This window comes from Oryctolagus cuniculus, chromosome 12, assembly GCF_051225735.1.
Source record: "Oryctolagus cuniculus isolate XC-2025 breed Fujian yellow rabbit chromosome 12, ASM5122573v1, whole genome shotgun sequence".
Taxonomy (NCBI): Eukaryota; Metazoa; Chordata; class Mammalia; order Lagomorpha; family Leporidae; genus Oryctolagus; species Oryctolagus cuniculus.
In genome coordinates, this window is record NC_142878.1 from 37,993,712 (window position 1) to 38,014,291 (window position 20,580).

General features: G+C 41.9%; 1 protein-coding gene across 1 annotated transcript in view; it reads right to left on the bottom strand.

The window, feature by feature from the left end:
- TTC6 (tetratricopeptide repeat domain 6) overlaps positions 1–13,615 on the bottom strand; it is a 225,872-nt gene extending 212,257 nt beyond the window's left edge. The window contains exon 1 of the mRNA XM_008269509.5: positions 10,325–13,615. Coding sequence (XP_008267731.4) covers positions 10,325–11,269 — 945 coding nt within the window. The 5' untranslated portion in view covers positions 11,270–13,615. The remainder of the gene's footprint in view (positions 1–10,324) is intronic.
- Between the last annotated feature and the right edge of the window lie 6,965 nt (positions 13,616–20,580).

Here is a 20,580-nt window from a genome sequence, read left to right on the forward strand (position 1 = left end):
TTGAAACAAACAAACAACAACAACAACAAAAAAAAAACAATACAAAAGATCAACAAAACCAGGAGCCGGTTCTTTGAAAAAATAAACAAAATCGACACACCATTGACCCAACTAACCAAAAAAAGGAAAGAGAAGACCCAAATCTGTAAAATCAAAGGTAGTAATGGAAATGTAGCAACAGACACAACAGAAATAAAAAGAATCATAAGAAACCACTACAAAGAGATGTATGCTAACAAATTGGGGAATCTGGAACAAATGGATACATTCCTGGACACATACAACCTTCCTAAACTGAGCCGTGAAGATATAGAAAATCTAAACAGACCCATAACCATGGAAGAAATTGAATCAGTAATAAACGCACTACCGAAAAAGAAGAGTCAAATTTTACCAGACATTTAGAGAACAACTAACCCCCATTCTTCTCAAGTTATTCAAAACAATTGGAAGGGAGGGAATCCTCCCAAATTCTTTCTACGAAGCCAATATCACCTTAATTCCTAAGCCCGGAAAAGACACAACAGAGAAAGAAAACTACAGACCTATCTCCCTGACGAACATAGATGCAAAAATACTCAACAAAATTCTGGCAAACTGAATCCAACTGCACATCAGAAAGATCATCCACGCAGATTTATCCCTGGTATGCAGGGATGGTTCAATATTCGAAAGTCAATCAATGTAATACATCACATTAATAAATTGAGAAACAAAAATCATATGATTATTTCAATAGATGCAGAGAAAGCATTTGACAAAATACAACACCCTTTCATGATGAAAACCCTAAGCAAATTGGGGTTAGAAGGAACATTCCTCAACACAATTAAGGCAGTCTATGATAAACCAATGGCCAGCATCATATTGAATGGGGAAAAGTTGGAGGCATTTCCATTGAAAACTGGCACCAGACAGGGATGCCCACTCTCACCATTGCTATTCAATATAGTCCTAGAAGTGTTAGCTAGGGCCATCAGGCAAGAAAAAGAAATTAAAGGGATACAAATGGGAAAGGAGGAAGTTAAACTATCCCTATTTGCAGATGACATGATGCTATACATAGGGGACCCGATAAACTCCTATAATAGACTATTGGAACTCATAGAAAAGTTTGGTAAAGTAGCAGGATACAAAGTCAACGCTCAGAAATCAAAAGCCTTTGTATACACAGATAATGCCAGGGCCAAGGAAGAACTTCTAAGATCAATTCCATTCACAATAGCCACAAAAACAATAAAGTACCTTGGAATAAATTTAACCAAGGAGGTCAAAGACCTCTATGGTGAAAATTACAAAACACTAAAGAAAGAAATAGAAGACGACACAAAAAAAAAAACGGAAAAACCTGCCATGCTCATGGATTGGAAGAATCAATATTATCAAAATGTCCATTCTCCCAAGAGCAATTTACAAGTTCAATGCAATACCAATCAAAATACCAAAGTCATTCTTCAAAGACCTAGAAAAAACAGGAGACCGAGAATAGCTAAAGCAATCCTTTACAATAAAATCAAGGCCGGAGGCATCACAATTCCAAACTTCAAGACATACTACAGGGCAGTTATAATCAAAACAGCCTGGTACTGGTACAAAAATAGATGGATAGACCAATGGAACAGAATAGAAACACCAGAGATCAATCCAAACATCTATAACCAACTCATATTCAACAAAGGACCTAAAACTAACCCCTGGAACAAGGAAGCCTCTTCAACAAATGGTGCTGGGAAAACTGGATGCCCACATGTCGAAGTATGAAGCAAGACCCCTACCTTAGACCTTATACAAAAATCCACTCAACATGGATCAAAGAACTAGAGATGCGCCACGACACCATGAAACTAATTGAGAGCATAGGAGAAACCCTTCAAGATACTGGAACAGGCGAAGAATTCCTGGAGAAGACCCCAGAGGCATGGGTAATCAAAGATAAAATAAACAAATGGGATTACCTCAAATTGAAGAGTTTCTTTACAACAAAGGAAACAGTCAGAAAAGTGAAGAGGCAACCAACAGAATGGGAGACGTTATTCGCAAACTACACAACAGATAAAGGATTAACAACTAGAATCTATAAAATGATCAAAAAACACCACAGAATCAAAACAAACAACCCAATAAAAAAATGGGCCAAGGACCTTAACAGACATTTTTCAAAAGAGGAAATCCAAATGGCCAACAGACACATGAAAAAATGCTCAGGATCCCTAGCCATCAGGGAAATGCAGATCAAAACCACAATGAGGTTTCACCTCACTCCAGTTAGACTGGCTTACATACAGAAATCAACCAACAACAGATGCTGGCGAGGATGTGGGGAAAAAGGGACACTAATCCACTGTTGGTGGGAATGCAAACTGGTAAAGCCACTATGAAAGACAGTTTGGAGAGTCCTCAGAAACCTGAATATAGCACTACCACAGGACCCAGCCATCCCACTCCTTGGAATTTACCCAAATGGAATTAAAGGGGAGAAAAAAAGAGCCATTTGCACGTCAATATTTGTTGCAGCTCAATTCACAATAGCTAAGACATGGAATCAACCTAAATGTCCATCAAGGGATGACTGGATAAAGAAACTATGGGATATGTACTCTGGAACACTATACAGCAGTAAAAAAAAAAATGAAATCTGGGCATTTACAACAAAATGGAGGAAGCTGGAAAACATCATGCTGAGTGAAATAAGCCAGTCCAAAAGGGACAAATATCATATGTTCTCCCTGATCTATGGCAACTAAACGAGCATCTAAAATGATACCCATTGAAGTGAAATGGACACTATGAGAGACAATGACATGATCAGCACTTGTCTAGACTGTTAAGAAACAACTTACTATTTTATTCCTTTAGTATTTTTGTTGTTGCTGTTGTTGTTGCTGTTTGTTCTACATAAGACCACTGGTTAAACTCTGTAATCAATGCACAATCATTCCTGGGCGTTTAAAATTAACAGAAAAGTGATCTCTGTTAAACATAGGAGTGTGAATAAGAGATGGAGGAGATATACAGATTGGCACATGCTCACTCGGACTTACCTCCAATGGTGGAACTAGAAACGTGCCAGGGGATTTTAGCTCAATCTTACCAAGGAGGCAGGTACCAATGCCAGCGCACTTGGTAAAGTGATAAGTATAAATACACAACCGATCAAAAAGATAGGGTATGTGTCGACGAGATTTCACAAATAAGACCAGTATAAGCAATTAATGAAGGATAGAATTAAAAGGGAGAGAATGATCCTGCGGGGGAAACAGGACACACAGCAGACTCATAGAATGGCAGTACTCCTGCCTCAGAATCAACCCTTGGGACATTCGGATCTGGCCAAAATGTCCATGAGAGTCTCACAGGCATGGAAAGCCATGACATGGTGGCAAAAAACAATCTAAATGAAAGATCCTGGTGAACAAGACCCCAGCAGAAGGAACAGGCCATCAAGGAGAGAGGCGCCTTTCTCTGAAGGGAGGAAGGAACCTCGACTGTGATACGGCCTTGACTAAACAAGTTCAGAGTCGGTGAACTCAAGAGGCTTCCATAGCCTAGACAGCTCATAGCAAGAGTCTCGGGTGATGGCTGACGTCATAAATAAGAGTGCCAATTGTTAAATCAACAATGAGAGTCACTGGGTACATGCTCCCCACATAGGATTTCTGTCCTTAAGGTGTTCTACTATGAAACTTAAAAAACAACACTACTAGTCAAACAATACCCTATACCTTGTACGGTTGTGTGAGTGCAGCCTGTTGAAATCCTTGCTTAGTATATACTAAGTTGATCTTCAGTATATGAAGGTAATTGAAAATGAAACTCGATGAAGGGCGGGATGGGAGAGGGAGTGGGAGAGGGGAGGGCCATGGGAGGGAGGGAGGTTGGGGGAGGGGAAGCCACAACAATAAAAAAGTTGCACTTTGTAAATTCACATTTATTAAATAAAAAAAACTATATAACAAACAAAAAAAAAAGAAAAAGAAAAAAAAGAACTTAATGCTTTATCCTTTTAGTATTTTTTATGTTCTACTTAAAACTATTGGTTGAACTCTGTGATTAAGGCACACCGGGTTCTAGTCCCGGTCGGGGCGCCGGATTCTATCCCGGTTGCCCCTCTTCCAGGCCAGCTCTCTGCTATGGCCAGGGAGTGCAGTGGAGGATGGCCCAGGTGCTTGGGCCCTGCACCCCATGGGAGACCAGGAAAAGCAACTGGATCCTGGCTCCTGCCATCGGATCAGTGCGGTGCGCCGGCTGCAGCGGCGGCCATTGGAGGGTGAACCAACGGCAAAGGAAGACCTTTCTCTCTCTGTCTCTCTCTCACTGTCCACTCTGCCTGTCAAAAATAAAAATAAAAAAAAAATTTTAAAAAATACACAATTACTCTTAGGTGTTTAATTAATGCTATAACTAGTACTCAAATAGTATTTTACACTTTGTGTTTCTGTGTGGGTGCAAATTGTTGAAATCTTTACCGAGACTTTCTGTTCCTCTGTTAGGACTTTCTGCATATTAGTTTTCAGTGTGCTAATAAATGCTCACTGGGACATTTTTTGAGAACTACTTTAAAGTCTTTGTCAGGCAAGTCTAACATCTGTCATTTCAATGTTGACATCTATTGATTGTCCCCCTTTTTTCCTTTCAGGTTGAGAAGTTCCCAGTTTTTTGCATGACAAGAGATTTTCTATTGAAAGATGCCTAGGTATTATGAGAGTCTGGGTCTGTTTTAAATGACTTTCTCCTCAATACTCTAATAGGGACACTTGGAGGAAGGTAGGCACTGCCTCATTATTTGTTGGTACTAATAGATGCTCAGGTTCCCTGTCCAGCCTTCACTGGGAATAGGTGTGAATATCCTTTTTACTGCTGGGTGGGAGTACAGTGCTAGCTCCCAACTAGGTTTCTGTTGACATCATCCTGGTTGAAAGGAATAAGGGTGTCTCATTACTTCCCCCATCCCCAGAAGCAGGGGGCAGGGAGCCTCTTTACTGCTGGACAGTGTTGAAAATCTGGACTTTCCACTGACATTACCCCTGTGGGAAGAGGCTGGGACAACATGCTAGGGCCTGGTGAGAATGAAAGTCTATGCTCCCAACTTGGGCTTGGCTGGTGAAGTGGGAGTAAGGATACTGGTTTCCCCATGATTGGCTACAGTAGCATGGTTATTGTTTGAAAGTTCTCTTTCTGGGGCCAGCGCTGTGGCGTAGCAGGTAAAGCCTCCACCTGCAGTGCCAGCATCCCATATGGATGCCAGTTCAAGTCCCAGCTGCTCCACTTCTGATCCAGCTCTCTGCTATGGCCTGGGAAAGCAGTAGAAGATGGCCAAAGGGCACCCACACCCGCATGGGAGACCCAGAGGAAGCTCCTGGATCCTGGCTCCTGACTGGCATAGCTCTGGCCATTGTGGTCAGTTGGGAAGTGAACCAGCGGATGAAAAGCCTCTCTCTCTCTCTCTCTCTCTCTCTCTCTCTGCCTCTCCTCTGGGTACCTCTGACTTTCAAATAAATAAATCTTTACAAAAAAAGAAAGAAAGTAAGTTCTCTTTCTTTCCAGGCTGCCCCCTTTCTGTTCCTTTGACTAAAGAGGGGATTTTTTTGTTGTTATTGATCTTTATGTACCCTCTGGCATCCTTAGCTACAGGTCTGACAGACTCCTTAGCTACAGGTCTGAGAGTTATTAGGCAAAAGGAAAACCCAGTAAAATCATCACTGCATCATTCTTTGTGTCCTAAAGTCCTTACTCAATCTGTCTTCTGATATTTACCTTTTAGAGTCTTGTCATGTTTATTTTAAATATAATGTGCAGTGCTTGTACTTAGCAAGAATGGGGAAAAGTTTATTTATTTCATCTTCCCTGAAGTAAAAGTAGGCATAAGTTCTATGATGTAACATTTGCCTGTGGACTATGCATTACTGCTTGTAAGACACCTCTGAACATGAATTCTGTCTTACCTAGGTCATGTGAAGCCAATTTTCATTTGAGCTATAGGACCAAAAACCACCATACACGAAGAAGCAAGGATGGCCTGGTTCCTTTATCCTCAGTTGGCATCTGTTAAGTGATCTCTGAATGCCAGCCTTATATAATTAGAATGCAGTTGAGGATGAATGATAAGATTAAACTCTCAGTAAAAGAAGCATAGGACTTTACAGTATTCCTGTCTCCCCTGCCATGGTGTATGCAGACTTTAAGTCAGCAGTTCTTTCCTGAGTGGAGGGGAATGAGGCAATTTTGCCCTTTCCCCAGCAACTCACTTGAAAACACACAGAGCGTTTTTGTTTTGTTTTGTTTTTGTTTTTGAGAGGCAGAGAGACAGGGAAAGCTCTCTCACCCATATGTCTACAATAGCTAGTACTGGGCTAAGCCAGAACAAAGTCAAGATCTCAATCCAGGTCTTCCAGGATTGAAAGGAATCCAACTAATTAAGCCATCATCACTGCAGCCCAGGATCCAAATTAGAAAGAAACAGGTTCAGGAGCCAGAGTTGTGATTAAACGCGAGTACTCCAATAGGAGATTTGACCATCGTAACAGGCAAGTTAACTGCTAAGCCAAATGCCTACCTCAAGAGACATTTTTTGTCATCAAACACTTGGGAGGTGCTACTGGTATCTAGTGGGCGGGGCCAAGGATGCTTTCAATTATCCTACAATTCATAAGACAGTTACCCACAATGAAGAATTATTTAGTACAAAATTTCAAAAACGCCAACATTGAGAAACCCTGGTTTAGATGTCAAACCTACATTTGACTGCTAAGTTAACAGATTTATTTTTTGAAAGACAGAGTTACAGAGAGAGGTAGAGACAGAGGTCTTCCATGCACTGCTTCACTCCCCAAATGGCTGCAATGACTAGAGCTGAGCCAATCTGAAGCCAGGAGCCAGGAACTTCTTCTGGGTCTCCCACGTTGGGGCAGGTGCCCAAGCACTTGGGCCATCCTCTGCTGCCTTCCTACGTGCATTAGCAGGGAGCTAGATCAGAAGTGGGGCAGCCGGGACTTGAATTGGAGCTGTATGGGATGCCAGCGCTGGAGGCCAGGGTTTCAACACGCTGTGTCACAGCACCAGTCCTGACTGCTAAGTTTAGTCTTCAAGTATTTGTATACCCCCAGACCCATGTAACTGTGTATGAACTCTGAATGTTGGGTCTATACTGGCCTTGTCCAAGCTCTAATGGATACAGTTCAGCCATTGGCTTATTCTTTGACTTTCTCTCCGGGATTGCTGAGTGGTTCCAATTTAAGATTTCTATAGTAAGGAGCCATGTTTGCTTTCCCTTGGCATTTATATATGCCTTCAAATTTTTTTTTTAATTTTCTTTTTTTCCTTTTTTTTTTTTTATTTGACAGGTAGAGTTACAGACAGTGAGAGAGAGAGAGAGAGAGAGAGAGAGAGAAAGGTCTTCCTTCCTTTGGTTCACTCCCCAAATGGCCACTACGGCTGGTGATGCGCTGATCCGAAGCTAGGAGCCAGGTGCTTCCTCCGGGTCTCCCATGTGGGTGCAGGGGCCCAAGCACTTGGGCCATCTTCCACTGTCCTCCTGGGCCACAGCAGAGAGCTGGACTGGAAGAGGAGCAACCGGGACTAGAACCTGGTGCCCATATGGGATGCCAGCACCGCAGGTGGAGGATTAACCAAGTGAGCCACAGTGCCAGCCCCTATGCCCTCAAATTTTAAAAACAAATAATAATATTCCCATGTTAAGAATTATAAAATTGGCCCGACACTGTGGCACAGCTGGTTAAAGCCCCGACCTGCAGCACTGGCATCCCATACAGGCACCGGTTCCACTTCCTATCCAGCTCCCTGCTAATGCACCTGGGAAAACAGCAGAGGATGGCCCAAGTCCTTAGGCCCCTGTACCCATGTAGGACACCAGAAAAGGTTCCTGGCTACTGGTTTCAGACTGGCTCAGCTCCAGCCATTGCAGCCATTTAAGGAATGAACCAGCAAATGGAAGACTTGTATCTCTCTCTGTAACTCTTTCAAATAAATAATCTTTAAAAAAAAGAATTTTAAAATCATAATTCAGATACTACTTTTACATTTATCACTCTCATATACCCACCCACTGCTCCTTTCTCACTCTAATAAAATTTCTGAAACTATTTTTACTCAAAATAATACAAGCTCAGTTTTCAGGGAATTGTTGGGAGTCGAGGAGAAGCAAAATTTTAAAAAGCACAAATAAAATCCAAACTGTAGTAAAAAAAAAAAAAAAAATCAAGGCAATGGAAGGCCGGATTGGGATTAAGACATTTGATACTGCCCAAGCCATGCAGCACACAGCTAGGGCTCCTGGCTCCTGATCCTAACACTCCATGATCCACACCACTCTCCTATATACAGTAATTCAGGTAACAGAAGCACCAGAGAAATGGCATCCACAAGAGAAATGAGTATTATTGGTAGAAAAACAGAAATCACTGTTCTAATGTACACCAGTCATTTGATACTCTCCATTCATTTATTCCCCAATTCCACTTGAGCCCTTTAAAATGTACTCCTTCTTACAGGTTGACATACTACATTCCTCAACTATTCAAGACCTCTTATCCAGTTCCTAATATTGGCTCCTCTTCACTTCCAAGTATCTTAACTATGTCATAATGTATGGGGTCCATCCCAGGGCACTTAAACCCTTCTCCTCTTTGGTAAGGCTCTTCAGTGGGCATCCCTGATGACTCTGTCTCGTAGTTTCACAGAAGTTGAAAACACCCATTTTGGAACGGCTTGAGCAGTCACACCAATCTTGCTCAGCAACCAGGGAGAGAAGGGTGGGTCTTAACTCAGAGCATTTGTAAGACTCTGCCCATAAACATCAGGTCAAACAACAGTGGGGACTCTTGTTCATACGTGTTTTTGTTTCCCATTATGATCACATTCCTTAGATCACAGCCAAGACTGTGTTCTGCAGCTGAAACTATTTTAAAGACATAATGTGGCAGCAGTCTTCTGTGTACTAACAAGAGAGTTGGAGTTGCAGCCAAGAAAGTAATAGAATCTCCTTCCCTCCTACTGTCATTCTCCTAGAACACTGGATGTCTCCTTTCTTTCTTTGAGTGTGGGGCTCAAGTTGCCCTGCTTGTATTTTTATTTGAAATGTACATGCCAGAAAGCCAAGACACTGTGGTAAAAAAAAAATGTCCTACAAGAAGGATCTCGGTGGGTGAGACCCCAGTGGAAAGAAGTGGCCAAGAAAGAAGGATGTACTTTTCTCTGAAGGGAGGAGAGAACTTCCATTTTGTTTAGGGCCCTGTCTAAATACTGATAGAGATTGTGGATTCAGAAGGCTTCCATAGCAATAGCAGCTCATGTCAAAAGCCCCGGATGATTACTGACTTCATGCAGAAGAGTGCTAATTGTTAAATTAACAGGAGTCATTGGCACTTACTCCCCATGCAGGACCTCTGTCATCAAAGAGTTGCATTATGAGAATTAACTGTACAACTTGTTCTCAAACAGATTGTGTGTGTGTGTGTGTGCAAATTGTTGAAATCTGGGCATGATTCCAGAGCAGTCTCTGGGATTAGACTACCTGGGGTGGAATCCCAAATCTACCATGCATCTAATGTGGTGCACTCTGCAAATCCTTTAGCACCACTAAAGCAAGAAGGCCTGCTATGTAAAATAGGATTCTACTGGTATCTACTTACATCGTGTGGTTGTTGTTGGGACAAAAAGGCACTTAAAGGCTTTACAGTGCTAGAAGCATTTATAAGTCTCTAGGGAAAAAAAATACTTTTAAACATTTCAAAAAAATGGTTTTCACTGAAAATATTTCAGAATTGTTGTAAATTAAATTTGTTAATAGTATGACACTATTCTTGGAATATACATTCACTTTTACTGTAATTCACTACTAACAATGATGACTGTAACTGAAAAGGATTGAATTTTTATAATGCCTATTCTGTTATTTCAAGATTAAATCACCACAAAGCCTTTGAAAGAGAAAGATACTAAGGATGTATAAGAGGTCTTCAAGAAGTTCATAGAATGTATATTCTGAAAAAAAAAAAAAAAAAAAAAAAACTACCTATGGACTTCAAATGTCCTGTACCAAAATAAACTTCTTTCAATACTTGCTTTTCTGCAAACTAGTTCATGTCCTTGAAACCAAGGAGTTTCTTTACTTTGAAAGCAGGAGACACTCCCTTGTTGTTGGAAAAGTCAAAAATTCTAAAGAATGCAAGGAAGCTGAACACCAGCCACAGTGCTGTGTGTTAAAACGCCTCGTGTGCGCTGAAACATTACGCAGAAGGAACTCTATACGATCCTAACAGGACGTACATTTACCCAGGAGAAACATTACCGGCACTAGTTCACCTACTTCCATTTTAAAGTCGTAGTTCGGGCCAAGGATGCTCTGGATGAGCTCTTTGATGATCTGGTCGGAAGCCTGCTGGGCCTCGGACTGCAGCGAGGTGAGGACCTCCTTGAAGGACTTGGGGGGCGCTCGCCGGGGCGGCAGGGACAGCCAGGCGGCGTCCTGCGCCTCGCTGGATAGGCGGCTCGGGCGCTGGGCTCTGAGCACGGACCCAGCCGCTTCCCCAGCCTCGCCAACCGACAGCCGGCGCACGAAGTGGGTGGTGACCATCAACTGCTTCCACCGGCCGCCGGGGCCCAGGTCGCTGTCCTCGCTGGAAAGGGAGCTGGTCTTCCTGGCTTTGGCCCTGCGCGTCTCTGCGGGCCGAGCTACCTCCTCGGTGACCTCGTGGGCCCGCGCCAGCTCGAGGCCCTGCCTGGACCCAGAGGGCCGCGGGCTCCCCGCCTCCGGGAGCGCTCTCGGCCTCACCGGCGGCGCGGGCGGCGGCAGCAGCACCAAGGGCTTGGAGGTGCCCACCCTGGCGGCGATAACCGGTGGCTTCTGGAGAGGGTAGCGGCGGAACGCCGAGCTCCGCAAGTAGAATTCCCGGGGGCGAAACGCTCGGGGCTTCGGCCGAGCGGCTGCGTGGCCCAGGCCCCAGGGGCGCGCCGTGCAGGCGTGCGTCTCCGGCTCGAGGGCCGCCTCGGAGGCCCCGGGGCCCCTGGGCGAAGGGGAAGCTTGCAACCCTCCGGGTCGAGGGGAGGAATCGCGCTTCTTGTCCGCCGGACGGCCCCAGCCCGGAGCCTGGAGGAGGCGAATGGGGCCTTCATCTAAAATCGGCTTGGATTCCAACTTCTGCCTGGATCGGAGAAAATCCTTTTTAGTCTCTTGGCGAAGCTTCTCAAGCTCTTTAAACATGTACGATTCTTCTCTGGTTTTCAGTCCAAAGTGCTTCGGGATCATGGACATCTTGAAAGATTTGACCTATAAAATATAGGACTTTTATTGGTGTCTGTCCAATTCACGTGGTGCTTGTTGGGATAAAAATGCAAATCAAGTGTGACTCAGAGTGCCACCCGCCTTCCCCCTCAACCCTCCATTTGCAGTTTCTCTGAGAAAAAAGGGAAAATTAAAGCCTCTGGTAATGCAAGGGCCAAATCCCAGCTCCTGGCTGGGCAGCTGTGTGACCCTCTCTTTCCCCCGGGAGTCCCAGGCACCTCCCAGCCCTGCCCAGCTCAGGAGAGAGGAGGGAGAGAGCGAGATGGCAGCCTCCAGAGGAGAGGCCTTAAATGCCAGGTGTTCCTACTTCTTCCTGTGATCTACCAGAAAATACACAAATTTTGTAGCTCAGAGAAGCTCGATGGGGTTGTAATACTGAGTGGAAGAAAGAACTACGGTGGGAGCCTCTAGCTTGAGTTGCGGGGCCACGGAGAGAGTTTTTAAAAGAAATAAAGTAAAACGGGTAAGGGCTGGACCACTGATTAGGAATAAATTGGAACAATTAAGGATAACTCATAAAACAGGGACTCTAAATCACCTGATGAAGTCTTGGTCCTAACCAAAGGCATCGTAAAACATGTCATTTACTGTTCACTTCAGAATGGTTAAGAAGGTAAATTTGAGTATTTAACTACAATAATAATAATAATAAAACTTTTGTTATTTAGCACAGCCAGATACTTGGATAACAGGTAGATTTTGAGGTCTCAAAAACTCTAGAGATCATTACCCAAAGCCAGGCTAACAGGAACCGTGGAGAGGGGGCCAATGACAGATTGTTGGCTCACTTGTAGGAGGGGAAGGCCCTAAACAACTGAAGTCGGGTAGATGAACAGTATAGATATTCTCAGAAACCAAGAACAGGAGCATTGCAAAGAATGTGGGTACAACAATGAAAATAAAAACTGGAAATAATAAATTAGAACATTTAGAAAAGCCATAACCAAGGTTCTTTGAAAAAAATAAAATAATAAAGCAGAAACACCTCTGGAATATCACTATCATTTGTAGATTTGGTTATCAACCTAGAAAACTCAGAACATACATACATATATGTGAGCCAATAAATTGCTTTATACCATGATGGCCCAATAAAAAATAAAATTTGAAATTTCATTTATGATTTTTAAGACTATCTAAGCATAAATATAATAAGAAATATACTAAATTATATGAATATTTGTTAAATTTTACTGAAGGACATAAAAGAAAGACTGAACTAAATACTTAATGTTTTGTGCTGGGAAGTCTGAGTATTTTAATTACATAAGGTATTCTTAACATACTATGTTGGGTTAGTGCCAATGCAAAAATCTAAACAAGATATTTTGAACTTTGGAAAGTAATTCTCAACTCATTAAAATAACAAGCAGGATAGATTAGACAAAAACTTGAAATGAGGGAGCATGAGTGCCTCAAAAGAGAAATAATCAGATAATTAAAATTTACTCGGATATAAGAATCAGAGCAAAAAATACTGCTGCTAGAGTCAATAGGTAGACTGAGAGAAAATAAAATGAGTTATAATGACAGCATTGAAGTGGAGATAAAGGAAAGGATTGTTCAAAAAGTGTGCTGAGGCACTTGGCTGAAAATTATACCTCATTTTATGGCACATGCCAAAAATAAATACACATAGATTTAAAACTTAGATGTGGAAAATGTTTCTTATTTTTGCATTTTTTTATTTATCACATCCACATGTCTTGATTGAACTCATCAATTCATTGAAGAGTCATCTTTACAATTAGGATTCTTCATGTATCCTGTAGTTTGGATAATATGAACTAAATATCCTATTATTTCTCCAAATTCTGATTTTAATTTCTAAGATGTGAACTGCCAATTCCCAAAAAGAAGACCATGCTACAAGACGTAGCTCTCATCTGGAAGTAGCTTTCTTTCCTTACTCAGCACTACCACTAAACTGGACCTTGGAAAATTCAACTCTATCCATACTAAGAGTTCATATTAAAAAATAAAAATCATAACTGGCTTACTGTTATCCAGGTTATTGTATATGAATATTAGAAATTATTTCTGGGGCCAGCACTGTGGCACAGCGGGTTAATGTCCTGGCCTGAAGTGCTGGTTCTAGTCCCAGCTGCCTCACTTCCCATCCAGCTCTCTGCTATGGCCTGGGAAAGCAGTGGAAGATGGCCCAAGTCCTTGCGCCCCTGCACCCACGTGGGAGACCTGCAAGAAGCTCCTGGCTTCAGAATGACATAGCTCCGGCCGTTGCAGCCATCTGGGGAGTGAACCATTGGATGGAAGATCTCTTTCTTTCTCTCTCTGCCTCTCCTCCCTCTGTGTAACTCTGACTTTCAGATAAATAAATAAATCTTTAAAAAAGAGAATTATTTCTAAATTGCTCAAGGAAGCTTCCTTATTTTAAAAATGTTATATAATGCTCCTCCTAGTATTTTAGCTGTTGTTATTTGCACAGGTTAAAGGCCCAGCCCATTAAAGCATGTCATTTTTCTATCCACCCCATCAACACTACCAAATACTATGCTTCTTAAACATTCAATTTTATAGGAAAGTAACATGCTCTCTTTTCCATGGGGACAATTTACTAAGAAAGACTCATTCTAGTTTGGAGATATTCTAGGGAAGATAGTGTAGTCCCCCCCCCCCACACACACACAAAAGTAGTGGTCTACATGACGTATTAAATTTACTGCTCACAATCCAAGTTGATTACCCTACATTTTAAAATGGAATAGAATGTGCTTAAAATATCAGCAACCCAAACATTAACTTCACTATCTTCTTCTTTCTGAATTATTGCAGCTTTGTGCCCTTTCCTTCCTAGTCTACCAAAAGGTTCAAGGCCTACCATTGAAAGGCACAGTGAGAGAAAGAGCCAGGAGCCAGTCGTTTCTCCCCCTTACAGGGTGACATCAGCCGTTGGGAGCAAGTTTCCCAGCGAGGGTTTCCTATCCTAGACTCTGGTACAGATTGCTACCTGGTTCGTGCCGTTGTGGCTGCTATTCCTATAGGAATAGAAAATCCACAACTCCCTTCTAGATTCTAACTAATGTAGAATGAATAAAGCAGACAATAAATGACTTATTTTCAAGCTACATGAACTCACATGACACAGGCAAAGGAGTCCTGCTTATGTTAGTCCTAGCACATCACAATGTTACATTAAGAATGGGACCAACACGCTAGCGGGTAATGTGCATTTCCTGGTCTTAATCTTTTCCTGCATAGAGTCAGGACATGTCAGTGGGAAAGGTGACACATTAAGAATACGATTTGGGGTCTCTTAGATCCATAACCAAATACCTCAAATTACTTCCTAAATTTCATAGCAAAGTTAATTTTCATTGCATAGCACTAACATTCCAAGAGAAACTTTTAAGATCAGGGACTGTCTGTCTCAAATAGTAAAATCTACAGCATTGCAAAGAAAGTAAAAATATTCTGAAAACAATATATACTTTGGAAATATCAGTGGTAGAAATGAGATCTGTTTGTATACAAAATAATTTACCCAAAAAAAGCCTAAGGGGAAATATATTTACATAATAATAACTTCGCTAAAAGAATGGGGTAATAGAAACTTTTCTGCTTTTCCACACTTTCCATGAATACTTATCTTGCATCCTTCAAATCCCAATATTAATATTTCAATAGTGGGCTGGCGCCGCAGCTCAATAGGCTAATCCTCCAACTGGCGGCGCCGGCACACCAGGTTCTAGTCCTGGTCAGGGCGCCGGATTCTGTCTCGGTTGCCCCTCTTCCAGGCCAGCTCTCTGCTGTGGCCAGGGAGTGCAGTGGAGGATGGCCCAAGTGCTTGGGCCCTGCACCCGCACGGGAGACCAGGAGAAGCACCTGGCTCCTGCCTTCGGATCAGCGCGGTGCGCCGGCCGCAGCGCGCCAGCCGTGGCGGCCATTGGAGGGTGAACCAACGGCAAAAGGAAGACCTTTCTCTCTGTCTCTCTCTCTCACTATCCACTCTGCCTGTCAAAAAAAATTTTTTTTCAATAGTGGTAACTACCACTTGCATGTGCTCATTGAAAAGGATACATAAAACAGAGGATGAGGTAGGAGTTGTAGCACAGCATGCTAAGCTATTGCTTGGGAAGCCCACATCCCAGATCAGAGTACCAGCTCAAGTCCTGGTTATTCTCTACTTCCAGTCCAGCTTCCTGCTCATGGGTCTGGAAGGCAGTGGCAGATGATCCAAGTACCTGGGCTCCTGCTGCCCACAGCAGAGACCTGGGTGGAGTTCCTGCCTCCTGGCTTCAGTCTCGCCTACCCCTGGCTGCTGTGGGCATTTGGGGAGTGTACTAGCAGATAGAAGATATTATCACCTCTGCTCCCATAATTCTACCTTTCAAATCAATCTTGAGAGAGAGAGAGAGAAAGAAAGAGAGGGAGGGAGAGAGAGAGAAAGAAGGAGGAGGGGGAGGAGGAGAGGGGGAGAAGGAGAAGAAGAAAGGAAGGGAGGGAGGGAGGGAAGGAGGGAAGAAAGGAAAAGGAGAATGGGCATTTAGTCTGGTGGTTAAGACACCATCTGTGACACCTACATTTCTCACCAGAGTTCCTGGATTTTACCCTTGGCTTCTGACTCCAGCTTCCTGTCAATGAAGATCCTGGAAAGTACTAGTGATAATTCAAGTAATTGAGTTCCTGCTACCCACATGGGAGATCTAAACTGAGTTCCTGCCTACCTGCCAGTCCCAACCACAGCTTTGTGGACATTTGAGGAATGAACTGGCAAATGAGTGCAGGTTGGTTTTTGCTCTCTTTCTCCCTCTCCCCAACCCCCATCTATCTAATAAATATTTTAAGGGGGGGGAGTGTGCATAGTGTTAAAACACCACTTAGGATACTCATATCCCATACTAGAGTGCCTAGGTTCAAGTCCTGACTCCATTTCCATTTTCAACTTCCTGTTAATATGTACCCAGGGAAGTAGCAATTCATGGCTCAAGTAGTGGGGTACTTAATATGCACACAGGAGACCAGGATTGAGTTCCAGGATCCTGGTTTCAGCAAGGCCTAGCCCCAACTATTGCATACATTTAGAAAGTGAAACAACAGATACCTGCCCCCATATGTACACACACACACACACACACACACAGCAGATAGGAGATTTCTCTTTCTCTCTCTGTGTGTGTGTGTGTGTATGTGTCTGTTTCTTTGTGTCTGCCTCTCAAATAAATTAAATAGAAAGAAAATAGAGAAAAAAAGACCTGACAAGCTCAGAAGAAGCTTTTCTCTAAATTATTCATAAACCCACAAAAATTTCAATGACTACAAAAACAACTAATTCAACTGTTTACAACCAGCATGGAAAATATGCCCATATCCTTGTGAATATACATATACATGTGTATATATGTAACACACAAACACATGAATACATAACAGATAATGGAATAAAGTACTCTCCCTGCCTTTTTCTTCTCCCCATTTTCTATCCTTCCTTGTTGCACTTCCTTCATCTAATTGCCTAAATAGCCAAAGAGGAAAATGAAAGCTTGGATCGGAAGAGGAGCAGCCAGGTCTTGAACCGGTGCCCATATGGGATGCTGGTGTTTCAGGCCAGGGCATTACCCACTGCACCACAGCACCGGCCCCATCATGCTCTCAATTCCAAAACCAGCTACCTCTTACAGTCCAATCTCTAACTAAACAATATGTACGCCCTGGACAAAGTATTAAAAAAAAAAAAAAACTACTCAAGGAATCTGAGGAATAAACCAAAGCACACAGATTGTGGCAGAGTCAAAACCTGTTGAAACACTGGCCTGGCAGTGAATTCCAAAGTTTGTTGTGGCTTTTCCTTAATGCAAATAAGAATTGCATAGTGCTGGTGACAAAAGCCTTGATAGAATCATAATTCCAACCAGAAGAATCAGGGAGAAGAACCCAGGCAATGATTGTCACTGAGAAGCGAGAGAAATCCCAGGGGAAAGAGAGCCAGAGAACATAATCCCCCAATTCTGTGTTTCAACTCCCACACAAGTCTCAGACTGACCTCTGAACCATTTGTACCTGGGTCAAACTCATCACAGCATAGCAAAGGCTTAATAAGCTCAACTGAGACTTAGTGGAACTGAACTGCCAACTCCAGAGAATGAGGTGGAACTTGCCATGAGTCCAATCCACTGAGTTCCTTACTAAAAGAAAAACACCGACATTCTTCAGAATGGATACAGCACAACTCATAGTCTACGTGGCAAAACATTAATGATGTCCAGGATTTGACCCAAAAATACTTTGCATAAAAAGACCCATTCTTAAAGGCAGGGATAATCAACAGATATCTATCCAGAAATGATCAGATGTTGGAGTCATTAAACAAGAACTATAAAGCAACTATTATAATTATGCTCAGTGAAGTAAAGGTAAAAATACTAGAAATGAGTAAAATATAAAAAGTTTTAGCAGAGAAATAAAAAAAATTTAAATAGGAGTTTTATATCTGAAAATTTATATTTTCTTTCTTTCTTTCTTTTTTTTTTTTTTTTTTTTTTTGACAGGCAGAGTTAGACAGTGAGAGAGAGAGACAGAGAGAAAGGTCTTCCTTTTCCGTTGGTTTACCCCCCAGATGGCCAATGCAGCAGGCGCACTGCGCGGACCCAAAGCCAGGAGCCAGGTGCTTCCTCCTGGTCTCCCATGCGGGTGCAGCGCCCAAGGACCTGGGCCATCCTCCACTGCACTCCCGGGCCTCAGCAAAGAGCTGGACTGGAAGAGGAGCAACTAGGACAGAATTCAGCGCCCCAACCGGGACTAGAACCTGGGATGCCAGCGCCACAAGAGGAGGATTAGCCAAGTGAGCTGCGGCACCGGCCAAAATTTATATTTTCAATAAAAAATTTGACTAGCAAAATAGAAATGTCAGAGAAAATAATAAGTGAGCTGGAAGAAAAATCAATAGAAACCATCCAATATAAGTAGACAGAAAAAAAAGTTAATATATACAGAGCTTGAAAAATGTGTAGATGTCATACTACTTGATATAGTTATAAAAGTTGTTTTCACTGAGTTATATAATCTATTTAATAATATACTTTTCTCTATCATCATTGCAGTGAATTCTATGTTTTTTTAAAAATCTATTTATTTATTTATTTGAAAGGCAGAGTTAGAGAGAGACAGAGAGGGAGAGAGAATATCTTCGATCCTCTGTTTCACCCCCCAAATGGTCCCAACGGCTGGAGCTGGGCTGATCTAAAGCCAGGACCAGGAGCTTTTTCCAGGTCTCCTACGTGGGTGCAACGGACCAAGAACTTGAGTCATCTTCCACTGATTTCCCAGGCAAGATTGCAAGGAACTGGATCAGAAGTGGAGCAGCTAGGACTCAAACCAGTGTCCATATGGGATGCTGGTGCTGCAGGTGGCAGCTTTATGGACTACACCACAGCGCTGGCCCCAAATCCCATATTATGTGATATTAATTTTAGCTTTCAAGAAAAATGGTATGTATGTGTATGAATATAATATCCTCATATAATGTAAATGTGGAAAATATTGAGCATTGTTCAATTATTTAAATATAAATACAATTTTCAAAATAATAAGAAGAAAAGATTTTAGGAAAAATAAACAGAGTATCACAGCCCTCTGGGAACAATACCAAAAAGCTCTAATTAAATAATCGGGGGCTGGCATTGTCAGATTAATCCACCACTTGAGATGCCAGCTTCCCATATCAGAGTGCCAGTTGGAGGTCCTACTGCTCCACATCTGATTGACCTCCCCACTAATGTGGCTGGGAAGGCAGTAGAAGATGGCCTAAGTACTTGGGCCCCTGCCACTATGAAGGAGACCAAAATGGAGTTCCTCGATCCTGGCTTCAGCCTGGCCCAGCTCCAGCCATTGTGGCTGGCCATTTGGGGAGTGAACCAGCTGATGGAAGATCTCTCTCGGGCCCCCCCTTTCTGTAACTCTGCCTTCCAAATGAATGAAACAAATCCTTTTTTTAATAAAAAGCTGATTTTTTTTTCAAAAATAACAAAATAGAACTGACCTAGACTACTTAAAAATGAGAGAACAAAAACCAACAATATCAGAAATAAAGGAGGGTTTTTCACTACAGAACTTAAAGACAGTAAAATATAATAAGAAAATATGATAATTCTATGCCTACAAATCTAACAATTTAGATAAAATGAGAAAGTCTCTGAAAAATGTAACAACAAAATTAGTGAAGAAACAAAATCTGAATAACCTTTTATTTAAAAAATTTTCTAAAAGCTCATGAGAAAAACTTTCCAGGTCTATACAGTTCTCTCAAATATTCAAGAAAGATATAACATCAATCTTGCCCAAATGTTTCAGAAAATAGAGAAGAAAGGAACATTCATATTATTATACATACATCATCCAAATACCAAAACTGACAAAGGCATTTAGGAAAAGAAAATTATATACCAATATTTCTCATGGACATTGAGGCAAAAATAATTAATATAACCAAATACAAAAATATAATTTTTAAAAGATAATATTGGCCAAGTAGAGTTTAATCCTAGAGTTAAAAATCTGACTTAACTATATTGATTGGAAAAATTAAAATAATTCAAATATTAACAGAATGTGAGAGAAAAATATAGGATCACTTCAATACATAGTGGGAAAGCATTTTACAAAATTCAACACCTAATCATGATAAAAATAAATAAATAGAGCTGGCATTGTGGTGCAGTGGGTTAGGCCACCACTTGCAATGCCAGCATCCCATATCAGAGTGGCAGTCTGATTCCTGGCTACTCTGCTTCCAGTTCAGCTTACTAAGAATGCACCTGGGAAAACAGCAGAAGACGGGCCAAATACTCAGGTCCCTGCCACCCACATGGGAGACCTGGATGGAGTTCCTGTCTCCTGGCTTTGTCCTGGTCCTCCTTGGGCTATTTTGGCCATTTGGAGAGTGAACCAGTAGGTGAAAGATATTTCTCTGTCTATTCCCTCTCTGTCACTCTGCCTCTCCAATAAATAAATACATAAATAAATAGCCCCAGACAAACCATGAGTCATAAGGAAGAAATATCCTTAATATGATTAAGAGAATCTACCAAAAAAAAAAAAAAAAGAAAGAAAACCTTGCTGCTAACATTACATTTATGATTTCCCTCCAAGTTGGAAAGAAGGCATGTCTTTTAAATATTTTACTGGAGGCCATAGCTATTGCAATATGGCAAGACAAAGAAATAAAAGGAATAAAGATTGAAAAGGAAAAATCCCTAATTTGTAAATGGCTAAAATCCTAAGGAAACTACCAAACAACTTCTAGTACTAATGGCTGAATATATCAA